This window comes from Fulmarus glacialis, unplaced genomic scaffold (assembly GCF_000690835.1).
Source record: "Fulmarus glacialis isolate BGI_N327 unplaced genomic scaffold, ASM69083v1 scaffold17381, whole genome shotgun sequence".
Taxonomy (NCBI): Eukaryota; Metazoa; Chordata; class Aves; order Procellariiformes; family Procellariidae; genus Fulmarus; species Fulmarus glacialis.
In genome coordinates, this window is record NW_009192308.1 from 1 (window position 1) to 17,194 (window position 17,194).

Sequence of the window (17,194 nt, forward strand, 5' to 3'; positions counted from 1 at the left end):
TCTATGATTCTATGATTCTATAACAAAACAGTAGTTTGTTGTTTTGTTGGGTTTTTTTTACGCTAGTGTGGGGTTTAAAGAATCCTCTGTATTCTAATGGAGAATTATTTTCCTTTAGTGGAATTGTGTGAAGCAACTTATTTTTTCCAATAGGAATTCTAATTGCTGCTGAAACACATTCTGTACTTAGAAATCTTTACCCTTGTAAGCAAATTGACAGCTGATTCCTGTTAGAAGTGGAACCTCTTGTCACAGAGACAGAGTGCTAGCTGGCAGTCTTGAATTACTGGGGAATTTTTTGTCTCATAAAAGAATGGTGTGTGGGGAACTTTTAAAATCCTTTTGTGCCTTCAGTTAGAAGCAAAGTAACTGGTTAGCAGGAACCTGTTGGAAAAGTGAAAGATGCTGTATGGGGAGGGTAAGGAAGGTGGCTTATGTTATGGTGATCAAACTAAATCTTTAGTTTTATGGAAAGGTTCTCCTTTAGGGCAGAGAGGATCCTTAGTGCTAGTTTTTCTGTGGGTGGGAGGTTGGTGAGATTTTACTGTCCTCTTTATCAGAAATGGTGTAAGTTACTGACTGCTGTTTGGGTTGTAACTATTGGGGTTTCTGTTTCAGGTTCCATCGGTCCCTGAAGAGTTGTTTTTTACCACTGATGTCAGGCAGGAAGGATTGATGATGGACACTGTGACATCTGCTCAGGCTTTGGTGAGTTAGTGCAGCAGCATGTCCTCTGAATCTGTGGGTAAGGGTGGACGTACCACGGCCTCAGGAGTTTAAGATTTTATCAGGAACTTGGCTTCAGTGCAGCTGCATTGAGCATATGTAGGCCAATGGATGTGATGCCCCGGTTTGTCCAAGCGCCTCAATTGCATTGCATCCTGGATTGTAAACTGTGTGTGTTACAGCTCTGGGGCTGTTGTCAGGCAGGAACCATCTCACCTGCTGCAATGGCTTGCAGAATAGGTGCAAAGTTATGCTGGAGGATCAGGTGCTGTTTTCCTACTTACTGATTATTGCAGTAAAAGGTGAACTGATAGAACTGTAGCACTTCCCAGAAATAAGTAATAGTAATGGTGAACTCAACAGAGATTGTAAGATGGGACTGTAAGAGCAAGGTTGTTGTCTTTGGGGTCACCTGTTTTCCAGTTGCATGATAAAGGGTAACTGAACTGAAAATAGTATGAGCAAGCAGAAAACGAGGTGAGTTTATGGCATGTGTGATGTTTCAGATAACTCCCAGACATGCAAGAGAATACATAGCATTCCTTGAAGAATGAGCAGTATATTTATTAAGACATATGTGTATCTTGTTCTAATTAGAAAGTTCTGTTTTGCACTATCTCGTCAGTGGCAGAGATAAGGATGCAGAGATCAACTGATTTTTTTTCCAAATGAGGGCAGTACACACTGCCCGCATGGATCGGATCTGAAGTTGCTTTTCTTCCCATGCCCTCTGGCTGCAGTGTGTAATACTAGGGTGACATTACTCCACAGTGCGGTGTTCCAGTGAGTCTGGGTGAAGACACCTGTGGAGGTGTAACGCATAGCAGATGTGCCTCATTTATTCTCCTCCATGGATAGGTTTCTCTTTTATGAGTAGCAGCTGTGGCAACAGTCCTGGTTCCCTTCTGTAACCATGAGCTTTCAGCTGGGCTTTGACAGTGGTCAGAAGCAAAGGTTGAGCTCCACTGACTGAGTGCAGAACAGCTCATTGTGTATTACAGGGCTGGACTGAACGCTTGGGCTGAAAGTTCATAATTTTACTGTGGATTTGGAATCCAGTTATTTTTATTGTTTTCATGGAAAGGCAGTTCTGAAACCTGCCTGTGACCATGCGCGTGGGATTTCTGACTTGCTGAAGACTGTTTCTTTCCTGCTGTGTCCTTTCAGCATTTCCTTCCTTTTCTCACCAGGACTCTGTACCCTTGGTGGATCAGCAGTTACTCTATACCTGCTGTCCGTATCTTGGTGAGTGTTTTATTTATATTTGCTATATAAATAACATATATTAGTATATCTTTTATTTTTATTTGTATTTTTTATTTTTATTTATATTTGTCCTTTGGTACTGTGAGTCCTCGGATCATCTTTCTTACCCTTCCTCACAACTTCAGGTCTCAGTTGTGTATGAGTCAACCTTGATAAAAAGCTGTATTGCAGAAGCTCTTGCAGCTGTGAATAGTGTCTGGGGAAGCTGGGCGGGAGGGGGGGTAACGGGAGGGAGGCTACACAGTCAGGATAGGTGATCTACATAGCTTGAACACAGAAGGACAGGGGAACTCAGCCTTCACAAACTGGAAGGAAGCATTATAAGGAGTAAGTGTACAACTTTTCCATCCTAGATGTAGGGAGAGGTGTTTGTACTGTGAGGAATGCCTTGATCCTTGAGCATATCTCTGCTGCCAGGCAGAGGGGAAGAATCCTTTTGTACCTTGGTGCTTTATCAGGTTGTTGTTTGAGATATCTTTTTCCTGGGATCTGACTGCCATTGGTGAAATCCCTCGCTGTAGACAGTAGAGTCCCAGATGATGGGATGGTGCTATGCTTCTTGGAACTTAGCTTCTAGGAAAACTGTATGTTAAACCTGCATCATGAAAGCTTCTAGGGGTTGAACATGTCTTCAAGCTTTTTCCCTGGTATTTTCTCCTGACCCTGTTGGAATTTTGTGTAACTCTGCTTGCCTTGTTGTCCTTGTAGACTTTCCAATTCCCGCTTGCCATGCCAAAAAGGGATGCATAGAAATGACTGCTCCCTGATCTTCTGAACAAGTCCTATGTGCCAGGGAGCTTTTTGGAAGCCTCCTCTGTTATCTTTGGAGCCTTGCCTGCCTTGCTATGCCCTGCCAGTTAAATGGGTGTGATGCGCCTCTGCTTTTCTGAAACTTCAGCTTTTACAGAAGCTGAGAGAATCTGCTCTGGAAACAGGACTGACAATGTGAAAGTCTCTCTCTTGAGTTTTGATTTGTTCCCTTGCTTATGGGGACGATGACTGCTTTTGCATGTTTTTCTGTACAGGTGAGCTGCGGAAACTACTTGCCTCTTTTGTGGCTGGTAGTGGAGCAAAAAATGGTGGCTTTATAAGGAAAATCACTCCCACAGCTGCAGAGTCTTTGGCACCCAAGGCTTCTGTCACGCAGCGGAAACTGCAGGTAATGAAATTAGGGAGTCACAAGGGAAAGCAGGGCAGGGAAAATTGCTTCTGTGAGGGTAGGATACACAGTGGTATCCTAATGCCAGGGAAAGAAAAGAATGGGCTTAGGCAGCAGGGAACATTGTGTTTAACGGTCGGGTATCCTTACTCCTCATTCTTCTGTTATAGTCATGTGGCTGGGATACCATGTGGGTGTTGAAATCCAGATTAACTTCAGTAAATGTTTTTGCAATTGGAACAATTAGCCTGTTTCTCTGCCTGCCTCTTCTTTAACATAAAATATTGGTATGTTTCTCAGACTCTCTTTTGGTTAGATTGTAGCCACACTTTCCACAGAAAGAACGAACCGTGTAGGAGCCTACAGGATTACCAGCCTGTAATTAAAAGAGAGGATCCTTTCTTTCCAAAAACAAACCCTATGTGGTGACTCACTACTAGTAGGTGCTGCCATAACTCTGCCATTCTTCCCTTTACTGGGCATTTGCTTTTGCAGCTTCATAAACCCTGATAATGAGCTTTGGGTTAAATGGTTAGAAGGAAATAGGGAGCAAATATTTTACAGGGGTGCTGAATGCTACAGTAGCAGAAAGTTCTAGTGTAGGCAAATTGCATGCCTTTTCACATAATTCCAGATGGTAGTTGTGTCCGTTCCTGTGTTGAGGAGAAGAGGATCTGGGTGGAGTGCTCTAATCAATTGTAGCACTTTTCTCTTGAACAGGTGGAGTTGGAACAGGCCTTCTTTCACAACCAGCCTCCCTCCCTACGGAGAACAGTTGAATTTGTGGCAGAGAGGGTGGGATCCAACTGTGTTAAGCACATCAAGTAAGTGCGGTGATCTGTTCTGTGACTTAAGTTAATGAGGCAAAGAGCTGATCTTTTAAAATTGTGTGTATAGGGGAAAAAGCTTCCCTCAGAGTATGCTCTATAGCAGAACACCAAGGCTATATAAGGCTATGACAGTGGGGTCAAGCAACATCTGATTGCCATCATAGAGGAGAATTTGTGAAGGGATGCAAAGAGAGGGGTTATATGACTGTGGGGCACTTGGGATGTGAACATAATACAGCATTTTGAGATTTTATATCCCTTTCAGAACATTCTTGCTAATGATAGGAAAATCTCGGGTCAGAAGGGACCTCTGGAGGTCATCTGATCCACACTTCTGCTCAAAGCAGGGCCAGCTTTCAAGTTAGGTCAGGTTGCTTGGCGCCTTTTCCAGTTGAGTTGTGAAAGTCTCTAAGGATGGGGATTCAGCAGCCTCTTAGTACCATGTTCGAATGCTTAATTTTCCCAGGCTTTGTGAAAAATGTTTCCTTATATCCTATCAGAATTTCCCTTGTTCCAGCTTGTGCATGTTGCCTGTCAACCTGTAGCTGCGCACTTCCTGGAAGCATTATTCTGTCTTCTCTATAAGCCTTCCTTCTCCCTTCACCTTCTCTTCTCCAGGCTAAGTGAAACCGGCTCCCCCAGTCTCCTTGTAGGTTGTATGCTCCAGCATCCCAGCTATCTTAGTGACTTTTTTTTTTTTAAATTTTTTTTTCCTCCTGTGGTCACTCAAATTGTCAATGCCTTTCTTGTACTGGGGTCCCAAAGCTGGGCAGTATACTCCAGATGCAGCCCCACAGTGGCGAGGGAGGCAGTAACTTCCCTTGACTTGCTGGCTGCACTGTTGCTAATGTTGGTCCACTGTGAGGTTGGCCGCCTTTGGACATACAAAGGACCCAGATCCTTTTCTGCAGAGCTGCTCCCTAGCCAGTAGACCCCAGCCTGTACAAGTACACAGTCACCACCCCATTGTCAGCCCATTTCTCCAGCTTGTCACAGTCCTTCTGAATGGCAGCCCTGTCCTCCAGCATGTCACTCGTGAGCTTGCTGAGAGTTTGCACTGTCCCGTTGTCCAACTTGTTGCAGACATTAAACGGTATCAGCCCACAAAGAATGCTGGTTGTAGTGGGCTGCTGTTGACATCTTTGAGGTTCTGACAACTATACGTTGAGAGTATAAGAGTATTGCTGCTGGAAGAGATACCTGTAACCATATATGTTTCTATTAAAACCTAAAGCTTTTGACTCTTGAGTCTTAGTACTATTTTGGTATCTTCACTGCTGCTTTCTTCCTTACAAAAAGAGCAAGGCGGTGGTACAGTACTAAACGCAGTGTGATTAATTCTTTTTTAGCAGAGCGGTTTATTGCATTTGTGCCTGGGAGAGGTGGGTATCCTCCTAAATTGGGGGAAACAGCTGGTTACAGTTAGTGTGCACTGTTGTATTGATTTCAGTCTGTCTGATTGTTCTTGGTTTTTTTACAGGGCAACGCTGGTAGCAGAGTTGGTTCAAAGGGCTGAAGTCATGTTGCAGGATAAAGTGAAGGAGGAAGATGCTAATCATGACAAGCTGCTTGAAGAGGTGTGCGCTCATCTGTATGAGGAAGGGGCCCAGGCACTCATCAAAGGCAGAGAGTAAGGAGGAAAAGTTATTTAAACTTGTGCCTTCCCGTCTCTTCTTACTGCAGAATCTATAAGCCTAATTCGGCTTGGCCTGTCATGCTCAGGTTCTGGTAATTATAAACCCTGACCTCTGCTCTTCTTAGGGTGACTGTCTGCTGCGCCTCCAGCCAGTTAATGCCATATTTGTAGGAAGGAATAAAGGTGCTGTGTGTCCCTCTGCATCCAGCTCCAAATGGACGTCCACTGCGGCTATTGTATTTCCCCTCTTTGGAAAATTGAGTATTGTAGCTTGATGACTTGGAATTGCTTTTTCCTTGTCTGGTTCTTTTGGTCTGACTTATTTCACTGCAGTCTTCCAACTGGTTTTGACTGTAAGAGAGCGTGTGAAAGTTCCTACTGTAATGAACCTCTGAGTGTTGTCCAAGAACTTTAACTAATCCTGTGGCATGTTTTCATTCTCTTCTTGCAGATTTTGCAAAAAGAAAGGTCCTGAGGCGGTAAGGGTGTTATTGCCAGAAGAGACCTCTGCAGCAGTACGTATTTTCACTAAAACTTACTAAAGGCCTTGACTTTAAGTCTGGATCGTTAGCATTTTTCCATTGCTGCCTCACTTATCCCTTAATAGCTTAGGACAATGGAATCTATTGATGCTCTCATGTGAGGACTAATAGTTAAGGAGAGTCACCTCTGCCAGGCTGCCCTGGATATTCTGGCTAGAGTGGTACTCTAGCCGATAGCTAACTGTTGAGACTGGAATGGTATATAAATTGCGTCATCTTGCAAGGATAATGCTTTTGTTTTAGCATCAACTTCCCCGAGAATTGATGGGGTTTGTATGGGGTTGATGAGATTTGGGAAATCAAAATGGGTCAGTCCTATTGCTCAGAGTAGCAGTTCCCACAGAGGTGGTGGTGTTCTGTTTAAATGTTGCATGCCAAAATTAAGCCTTTTCCCTCTAGACTTCCTTCTGACTTCTCACTGACTATAGTGCTGTGGCTGGTAGTAAATCTCCTTTCACTTGTTATCCTTCCTGTAAAGGTTTTAAGTAGTGCCGAAGACATTGCAGTGGAACTGGCTACTGAGAAAGCCTGTGGCTGGCTTTCTGCCAACATTGCAGGTGAGTCTCCTTACCCTGAACTGGGGCTTCTAACCTGTCCATTGTACTCTTTTTCTGAGATCAAGGGGTAGAATTTATTCCAGTGTTATAAAGTACTTGGTCCTACTCATTTTTCTTTTAGTTGGAAGCATGCAGTTGCTCTGTCCCTCCTTGTTTAGGAATAAGAGGAATGATTTCTAGCTCCAAGAACCTTCTTCAGGGATTTTTCAGGCTTGGCCCATGTAAGTGATTTTTAGTTATGGAGGCTCATAGGATGGTGAGAATGAATGCTGTGGAAAGCTGCTTCTGAAAATGTTGTCTAGGCTGAAGTTGTCTTAGCACTTCAAACGTATGATACAGGCAGCTGCTCTCTCAAGCCACCTTATGGTCCACATGTACAGAGCGCTTCTGAAATCTTCTGTAAAACAAACACCTCTTGGACTGCGTGGGTTTTCAGCAGGCTGAAGGCAACTGTAGTCCTTTTACTCTGTAATAGTGCTCTGGCACCTCTTCAGAATCTCTGAAAACCCATTGTTTCAGGAGGTTGTGCCAAGAATCTGGGGAGGAATATCCAACACCGTTTGCGGTAGCAGGAGTTTAGTGTTTTGGATGCTGGTCAAAACTTATTTTGGTAGAAAACATACGGCTTTCATGGGCACAGTGGTTGAACTGGTATGGTCATGCTGATTCAGCTTTCTACTTTGGCATTGCTTCCTGGCTTAGCTACTGTGTTCATTAAACCCCCTGAAATATTTTGATGGAAAATGAGATGAGTTGCCAGTGGTGGTAATGGGTGGCTGCCTTTTAAAGCTGTGGGTTAACACACTCTCTGCACCTGTGCCTCTGCCCATTAAATATAATGGGAGCTTGAAGTGAGAAGGGTTTGAAAGCGTAAACTCTCCTTTCCTTGTTTGCCATGGCCCTCGGAATGAGAGGCTAATAAGGGTAGTGTTTGGAAACAGTTGCCTGCCTCGCTGGAGAGAAAAGCTGAAGTAGACAGGAGTTGTTCCCTGTTCTTTGTAGCGCTCATCAAAAGAGAAGTGAAGGCAACCTTCAACAGAATGCTGAAAGTCCCAGGACTTCCCTTGCCCGGCGAGGACGCTCTGGAATTGAGAAGGGACTGCCCTCCAGGCTGTCAGCACTGTGCTCCGTTTCCCTCCCAAATCATCAACGAGATTAAGGTACATGGTGTTCACTTCCTGCCTTGCATTAACTCCCTTTTAATTTTTCACCGTGGTGATTGTTTTTTGGTTTGTTTTGTTTTTTAAAAGGGGATGTTCTGGTTCTAAGTAGCTGGCTGTGAGGGGTGTTTAGGAAGCACGATGGAAAGGTCTCATGTTTTTTTCATCTCCCTGCTTCCTGTCTGTGCGTAGATCAGAGCTCCCTGGTCAGGAGTACTATCTCCTGGTAGCATGGCAGTGGCCTTTTTGATATGAGTAGCATAGAAACCATAGTGTGATGAGCGTTGTGTACAACTGTATGCTGAAGAGTCAGCATATCAAAATAGCTACTTTTTTGTAGACCTACTCTTTTTATGGAGAGTCTCCTGGTCTCCATTTAGAGTAAGTATTTCCTGTTGGTCCTTTCAGTTCTGTAGAACTTGGTAGACTGTCCTACACATCGTACACACTAGGAATTCTACATCGAATTAAGTGTCAGATGAATCTGTACGAATCTGTTGAAAGATTTTTGGATCTGCACCTTCATTCAGCCATAATTAGGGAGAATCAGAGTATCTTAAAAAAAAGGTAATGATATGGACTTAATTTCAGCCTTAGATCCAAGCAATTTTCTATTCTAGCTGGTTCAAATTACATTTTGGTGTTTTCTCCCAGGCTTTTAAAAGGTCACTGTTCTTGTAAAAATCATGCAATTATACAACCTGTGTGAGAAACCCATGAAGAAAAGAAGAATTCTAAAAACTTCACTTTTTTACCATTATATAGTCTGCCTATTTTTGTTGCTGCTTCTTGTCTGTTTGAGCAATAATACTGGATCTCACTGTCATTGCATTCCCAGCAATTGTATAAGAATGAGTACACATCCTTCAATACTTTCTTGCTTGAGATAAAGAAAAAGAGGAGGGTAAGGTATATGAGGAAACCAGATTTTTTTTCTGTAAACTGTTGCTTTTTGAAGATATTTTTGTATGGCATCTTCAGATACAGCTTTTAAAATATTTTTTTATTCTTTTGATTTCCATCCTGGGTTTCTGATATTGGGTGGTAAATCGCTGGTGATGGAAAGTGCTCCACATGTAAAATTTGCTAAACCAGTTTTCATGCCATAACCCTATTAGTGCTCTTCATACTCAGCTTTTATTGACACTGATGCTACCTTGACAGTATAAGAGGACTCTGGATTTCTGTAGCACTTCTACCCTGAACTTGCTTGCTGTGCTATCAGAATTATCTAGAGCTTTCAGAGCTAGTTACTTTTAAGAATGATGAACTGCTTGCCCTCATTGGCTGACTTCATAACTTCAGTGAGAACTATGGTAGAAAATCAGAGCTAGGTAAGGTTGTGAAAAATTCAGCTTTAATCCGTCTTATGAAATGAGGAGGATACTAGCTTAATTTTTTTTGTCTTTTTTTTATGAGGACCCAAGGACTATCTATGAACGGCTCTGTCATAGGTCCAAAGATCTGTTTGTGGAAGTGTGGGATACTAATAGGTGAATTACTGCTGTCTTTTTCGTCAAGGATGTGCTCTGTGTTGCTGTGGGCCCACGGGACGAGGGTGAAGTGATTGACTACATCTGGCTGGAGTGCCTGCTAGGAAGATTGAGTCAGACACTTCGATGCAGAAAGGTAGAAGTAAAAAAAGCAACAAAAAAACTCTTGGACCACTTTGAGCTGTCTTCATACTTGTAAACTTGTTAGCTTGCCTTGCCTCACAGTTCGGTTCACTTGAATGGTTTTTGTCTGAGCTCAAATGTGACAAAGTTGCACTGCATTTCTTTATACTGCGTAGATCTGCTTCTTACTTAAAATTAGCCTCTGTGGATCCCCTCTTCATATATGATTTTTTTCTTGTCTTTCAGTCTTTAATGGTCTCCTGATTACAGCTCTGTGCTTCTTGCTGTAAATTGCCTGCTCTTCTCTGACATTTTTATCCCTTGTGAAGCCCTGTTTTGTCCAGTCTGCAATATGGGGACAAAGATACAACTTTTTTTTTTGTGTTTTCCAGTTCATGTGTCCCACATCAGAACAGCAGCTGGCGAAGTGCACGGTTGAGTTGGCTTCTTTGCTGGGTAAGTCAGTCATGATAAGCTATTTAAGACTGAAATCTGTTATTACAGTTCTCTTAAATCCTTGGGGTCAGAGACTTCAGTATTTAGAGCTCATGGATGTTTGATTCTCTGTGGTGTCATTGAGTCTGCAGATTTTCTTCTGTCAGTTTGGGTGGTTGCTCTTATTCCCTTCCACCTTCTGCAAAACAGCATTATACTTTGACTAACCATCCTTCAGATTTGGTGTTCTATTCACATCTCCATTGTTTTTTATTTGTTGGTACCTTCCTTTAAGTAAGTGATGTTTTCAAGTATTTCTGCCTCTGAAAAGTTGCAGCTGAGTGGTTTTTTTCCCTAAAAGTAAGGGCCTGTTCCCTTAAATTGTATTTTTATGGCTCTTTTTGGAGAGAATGGAACTAACTTGTTTTCTGTGTATTGTGACTTCTGTGAGTGTTCTCAGGTTTTTTTTTCCTTCCTGCTCTACTGTGTTAAATACAATGTTTTTCTCAGCAGGAGCAAGTGATCTGGATGCAGGTGTTTTCTCCCTGGGCAACCTTCTAATTTCCTGGGTTTAGAACCTTCTTAAGAAGTTTTATATATGGTTCGTTCTTTCAGAAAGCAGTTCACACCTGAATATTGTGAAATTTCATTCGGGTTGGGGCAGCAATGCAAATCTGCCCTATTCCATTAGTCTGTACCAAGGAAGATCTGGTATCTTCCCTCTGTGTATGTTCAGCTGCAGTTAAACAGTTCAGCTTTACTTTGACTTGTATAAAGTTATGCAACTCTGCCTATAGTCAAAGCTATAAACAACTATTTAATCTGTTTATAGATTTAAATGTTGTTTTACTGTGTTACTCTCCTCTCCTTTGGAGTAACACCTAGGTCCTCTTTTATTAAACATTAGGCTGACTTTTATTTAGTCAGTCGTCTTTCAAGACTTGGGGCTATATGCCAACCAAATGGTATTCTTTATCTGAGTAGTATAAATCTCTTCCTATGTAATACTTGTTTGTGTAGTTTCAAAGCTCATAATTTTGCATGTTTCTAAAATCCAGTCCTCTTAGGTTCACTGGTTTACTCACTTCAGTGATTGTTTAGATGCCAGCTATGCGAAATGTGCTGTTGGACCAAGGTGATGACTATATAAGGAAAATAACACAGCTATAGAAGTTCACCTTTCTTCCTTTTCTTACAGTTTCAGATCGTGTTCCTCTGAGTCTTGGGATCAAGTCCCCAGAGAAGAGCTCTGAGAGGCTGCGTGTGAAGAATAATCCTACCTATGGCCTTCTAAAGCTGCTGCTTTCTCTCTGGAAGGAGGACTTTGGGACACCTGTTCCTGTGCAGCTGATGTTCAGCAAGAAGAACATCGGTTATCTTGCAGAAGTTAAGCAGCGAGAGGTAAAGCTTATTCCAATCTATGGAGCTGCCAGTTATCCACTCTGGTCGGACATATGCATGTATGTTAACTGATTGCTTGCGTGAATGAGGCCAGCAGGATTTGCTCTGCTGTTAGCTGGCGTTGTTTCTGCAGGGGTAGAGAAAAAAGACCACATACCACTTGCCAGTGTTTGATACCTGTCAGGAAGGCACAGTTTAATTTAGGAACAAATGGCAAAATGGCCCGTTTGGCCTGGGAGACTATGAGGACTGAACACACGTGATTTTGTAATTGGTTGCATTCATCTGTCTTTTATCAGCTTTCATTTTTGCGTGCGTATCCGTGTTATCTTATAAGATCCCCAACTATGACCCCTATTTAGTTGCAAACTAAAACCAGCTTATTTCAGAAGGTAAGAAAAGAATTTTTCAAGCTGTTCTTGAACACACAGGAGTTAAATACTTGGTATGTTTGGAAATTCAGCATTAGAAATTTTGAGACTTTATGGTAGGACACAATGTATGAACTAAAGGAATTTTGTTGCCTCATTTTGGATGTTGCTCTTTGATGTCCTTCATTGCCACACCCAGATAAATAATGTGCTTTCTCCTTTCGCTCCTTTTCTCCGCATTCTGAACCAAGAAGAAGAACATGAATTGTGTAGGGATTAAGAAACGAACACCAAATCCATTTCTTTTTGAGTTGTTGATTTTTTTTTTTTTTTTCCTTCTTCCTCTTTTGCAGTGGGATTTGTTCCTTTTCATGCTTCATGGTCTTGTAGAACGTCAGCTAATGAGAACAAGTGAAATAGAGAGTTGCCTGCACAGCCTCAAAGAGCTCCCTTGGCCTTCAGTAAGTAATTGGATGTGTGTGAACAGTAAGTGAAATAAAAAGTAAAGCTACATAAACAGTGAATCTTGCAGTTCTATTTCATGTAGATGAAGCCCATAACCTTCCCTATCTATAGTTCCTGCTTAATGCAGCAGCAGGACTGGCTTCCAACAACTTGTTACTGTTACTAGTGTTTGGTTGAAATCTGTACTTGTGTGAATCCCAGCATTTCCCATGCAATGGAAACATTTCCAAGAAAATTGTAAAGCAGTTTGGAGACCAGCTGGCTCAGTTGCCAGCTCTCAGTTCTAGCCTGAATGTGTTTGCCGTGCTCCAGCTGAGAAGGACATGTTGGGAAGGGTCTTAACTGACCAGACATGCATTTAACCCTCTTTGCCTCCTACCACCAGAATGTTGAGAGGAGTCAGACTATTCTAGCCAGAGTCAAAATGTAGGAAACAGCCCAAGACCCTTGCTAAAAAGCAGACAGTATTTCAAGGCTGGTGAGCGCTTGCATATTGGAGATGTTTAACCATTTAAACTGTGGCAGTGATCTTTTCTGAGAAGGGTGTGGGGATTGGAGGGGAGACTGAACATGTAGACCTACAGGCGTTCATCTTTACAATCGGTTTTGTAGCTTGTCTAGGTTTCTGCACTGGAAAACCATCAGCAGCATGTTTAACCTTGTGAAGTACTCTACTAGAAAAACTAAGTAAGCCTCTGTTGACATGTGTTAATAAGGGTTCTCTGGTTTGTATCTGTTTGTTACAGGATTTTTTAAAAGAACTGGAAATGCTGTCCAGAGTATTTATATCAGAAGATCATATAGAAGAGCCCAGGACTAACCCTTGTGAGCTGACCAGACAATCTCTAGGTACTGTGACAGCACAAAGTTAGTGGAGGTGGACTCTGTGGACAAAAACTGCTAATGAAGACGTAGATGGAAATTTTAGTGTTTCTGAATGCATTGTGAGCTCTTTGCTGGGCGCATACTGCAGATAAGAGGTCACTTCGTGCAAAACGTGCACTGGTCTTCCTGTTCATGGACATTTTGCCATGGTGACTATGCTGAAGGATTTACATCAGCAAACGGATCTCCAAGTCAAAAGTCCTTTAAGCACCTTGATCGTGGCTCAGAGCAGCCCTTTTTTACTCATAGACACTTTTTGTATTTCGCAGCAACAGGCTGTGACCAAACCCAGGAATCTATTCAAGTGGACAAGTTACTTCGTGATCAGAGAGATGGTTTCCTGGTGGCTGTCTCTTCTCTTAACTTAATGTGATTTCTCATGCTGTCTTTTAACAAAGACTGTACTGTCAGGGGAGGGAAAAGGTGAACCTGTATGACATGGAGATGAGCCTATATTTATTTTTCATTGTAAGCTCAATTTTGAAGGTTTGATTTTAATTTTTTTAGGACTCATTTTAAAAGTTAAACCATATTAAATATATACACCAGAACATTGATGGCATTATTCTTAAAGGATGTAGATGCTTAAGTGTTTTCCCATCTCTTGTTGGAAACAGGACTTGTAATTTCCTGGGGTTTTTAATAGAAATAAGGGAGAAAATATCTGTTATATTTTTTACTGAAGACAGATGACAGTATTTTTTAACACACTTTTACAGTATGTGAACATAAGTGGCATCTGGCTGCTATTCACTGTTTTTTATAATCCTTCTTGCCTTGAGTTTGGGTTTTATCAGACAGGAAGTGCTGCAGCAAGAATACTACAGCCTGGAAGAAGAGACAAAAAAGTAGCTGTGACATCCTCTGGAGAGCTGGTTTTGAAACGAATCCTTTTCGAGGAGAACAGTGGGTGTTTTCTGCCCTTGCGGATAGATCCATCACCAAGGGTGTAACTCCCATTCACCCCCCCAAGTATTTCCTTAAACCGGGGTTTGTGGTAGGGACTGCTGGTGGTTAGCAGAATATGATTAGGTGCTCATTAGCTGTCTCTTGGGATTTTTCCCCCCCCTGTAGCAGTGAGGATATTACTTTCTTTTGTCTAGGAGTGTCCTTTTAGTGCAGGTTTTTTCAGAAAGCAAATACTGTGTTATCTAAGAACAACATTTGGACGTAGTGAAACCCAGGGCTTTTTAGCTTGCTAATTAACTTACCTCCTCCTTGTACAAGGTGAAAAAAGGTAACATCTTGGAGTCAGTGATTTAAGAAAAACCACAAACAGGACTAACTAGGTAGAACTGTGGCTTCTGTTAAAATATATGTGATACAGAGAGAGAAACCATAGAGGCACAGCAGAGACTGAACTGTACTGAGATTTGTCTTGACTTGGTTACTAAGCACTGTATTGAAAGATTTGGCATGTTCCATCTGCATGCCTCATTTTAGGGGTTTTCTGATGTGAATGAAGCAGAGGGTCCCTAGAAGTAGCCATGCTGTGTATGCAGCAAGGACATAGTAATACAAATTGAAATAGCACGTACTCCATATCATACCATATCTGCTCCCTGAGGCTGAGTATTATGTGACAGTTTGCTGCAGATCTCATTTGAAGTTGTTGTTTGTCATAATAAACATGATTAAATGTCCTGTTTTGTGTTCAAGCTGTCGATATATAACCTCTTTGTACTGGGCCAAAGTACAAAAAAGGTGCCTTGCCACAAAGCATGGGGCAGAGAAAGTATAGTAATATCTCCTGTGCGGCCTGCTGCTTTGCTTATACTGAAATACGACTTTATTTTGTTATATATATATATATAATACAACTTTATTTTGTTATAATGTGGGGGTGGTGGAAGGGGGAAGAAGCTGGAATCCATAATGGTAAAAAAGGTGTTCTTGCCTCTGGAACTGACTTTATTTGGGTGTTGCAAAACTGTTCGCATAGATAACGTGGCCACAGCTGTTTTCATGAACTCAACATACCTGAATTATCCTTTTCTAATACAACATGCTTGGAAATTTTTATTTAAAAGGTGACCAAGCCCCAGGAGCAGTTTACTACACCCAGAGAGCATAGTTGTGCCCTATGGGGCAGAAGGCAGTCAGTTCTTCAGTGGGAATCAGCAGGTAAGAAACACCTCTGTTTCTGTGTTCTTATGTCTTAATGCAGTTACTCTAGTTCCTGGGCATCCCATGGTACTCAGCCTTGGTTGCTCTGTAAAGCCAGACACCCGACTTTGTAACTAAGCCTTAGGAACGAGTGTATAGCACGCTGTTTTCTGCCTAGGGATACTCAGCAGTGGGACCACGCTCATGAGGATGCATGACGCCCTGCAGTCCCCCTGGGCTGGTGGAGCCCTCGGCGTGAGTGCTGCAAGCATTGTGCCTGTTCTCTGTGCGCTGCCTCCAGCTGTAGCGCAAGCGGCGCTGCAAGGAGAGCAGTAGGGAGAAGAGAGCTCACAGCAAGCTAGGTCAGCGTGTGGCCTTCCTTCAGTCAGTCTTTCCTACTGCAAAGTCACAACTCTCAGAAGAGAAGGAGGAAAAATGGCATTATATTAACTTCCTTCTGGATGTTCAGGTCAGAGGAGTTGTGTAACTGGACTCAGGAAGAAGCTTCAGCCAGTGCCTCGTTTCAAAAAAAAAAAAAACCCAGACAAAAAAACCCCTTTTGCTTGGACAAGGCACTGCGTCACAAAACCAAATTTAAGCAGTGACTGGCTTCTTGACTCTTGTGCCACAAATTCATATTCCATGCGCATTCCTCAGCAGGTAAGTAGGAGACCTACATCTTCTATCACAAGCTAGCCTTTATGTTGTTTCTCCATCCAGCGTAGTTCCATAGATGGGTACCTTAGCTGGAGCAAAACACCGTGGGGCACGTTTTCTTGTGTAGAAAATACCATTTATTGTGGATGTGAAAATAGCAATCTTGATTAAGAGCAGAGATGCAACAGTAGGTGGTACAATACAATTGGTTTGATCATCTACTGCTCAGCAGTAACTTACAGGAAGTTGGTTTTTGCCCATTGTAGATTAACAAATTAGATATCTGCTGGGTTTTTTTTCCTTCCTTCCAAACAAACCAATGCCGTACATTAACGGGTACCATAAAATGTTATATTTGCAAAAGAAAACATTCATACAAATAGGCTTTTTAGTATCAATTGAAGATTGTATTAAAAAAAAAGTTACATTAATTCAATACCGATAAAAATAAAACTTAGCTTTGATAGCATATAAAAACGCTTCAAAACAAGCATATATAAATAACTTAATTTGTAAACATAGAAAAAAATCTTATGTATATATAAAAATAAACATCTGATGCACTATACAATAAGACATTATCCTTCATAGGCACTGGCATCGTTGATCAACAGGAGTCCCCCTAGATGTTTTTCCTACAGAAACTGCTTTATCACTAGTGCCATGTCCAAAATAAAAGGGAAAAAGTGAAGCACTGAGCAAATCTTTTGTGGAGCGTGTGAAGACCTCCCCGACCTCCTCTGGAAATCCATGGAAGCAGCACGGGGGACAGAGCCAATACACTGTGCTGCTGTTTCTGCTCGTTTTTTCTAGGGCTGTTAGGTACTGCCTTGTAGGCTCTTCCTTTCTTGGTTTCCACCAAAAGGGGGGGACTCTATGACAGGTTGCAAATCTGGAAATCTGTCTTTTTGCTCAGTTGAGAAAACTTTGTGACAGGTTGCCCCTTTCTCCTTGAGGGGCTATGGAAGATGCATGACACTTGAAGTGAAACATGCCACGATTCAGTTTGGCAGGCTTTTAAGAAAAGGCTGAGCCTCACCAAAAGAGACCAGTAATATATTGGTGTTAAGATTGTAACCAGGACCATCTAAAGATAAAACAAAGCAAATTTGTAAGTGAAAAGTTTTGTTATCCTACCTAGTATAGTTCAGGGGGGAAAAAAAGCCTTGGGCTGGTATGTCTCAAAACTGCTATTTTCTTAAATATCAATTTAAAATAGCGATTATTTTTTCTTTTAAAACTTAATATATTAATAACAGGAAGTAACATAGAAGCTGAGAGCCAAAATTACACCTGTGCAAAGATATAGTAAAAGTAGATTTTGGCTCTTGAACTCAAAGGTGGGAAGTGCGGCTAACTTCCCTGTATGCTGGGAAAATGCA

The 17,194-nt window shown here is 41.9% G+C and overlaps 1 protein-coding gene across 1 annotated transcript; it reads left to right on the forward strand.

Annotated features, from left to right (window-relative positions):
• Positions 1-603: 603 nt before the first annotated feature.
• Positions 604-15,491, forward strand: LOC104083527 (codanin-1-like; the record flags this gene model as incomplete). Its single annotated transcript, XM_009587032.1, has 14 exons — positions 604-708; positions 1,917-1,971; positions 3,018-3,151; positions 3,872-3,975; positions 5,462-5,611; positions 6,069-6,132; positions 6,638-6,716; positions 7,719-7,876; positions 9,398-9,505; positions 9,885-9,948; positions 11,126-11,328; positions 12,053-12,160; positions 12,911-13,013; positions 15,334-15,491. Coding segments are annotated over 14 exons (1,593 nt in total), but the record flags the coding sequence as incomplete, so codon positions are not given.
• Between the last annotated feature and the right edge of the window lie 1,703 nt (positions 15,492-17,194).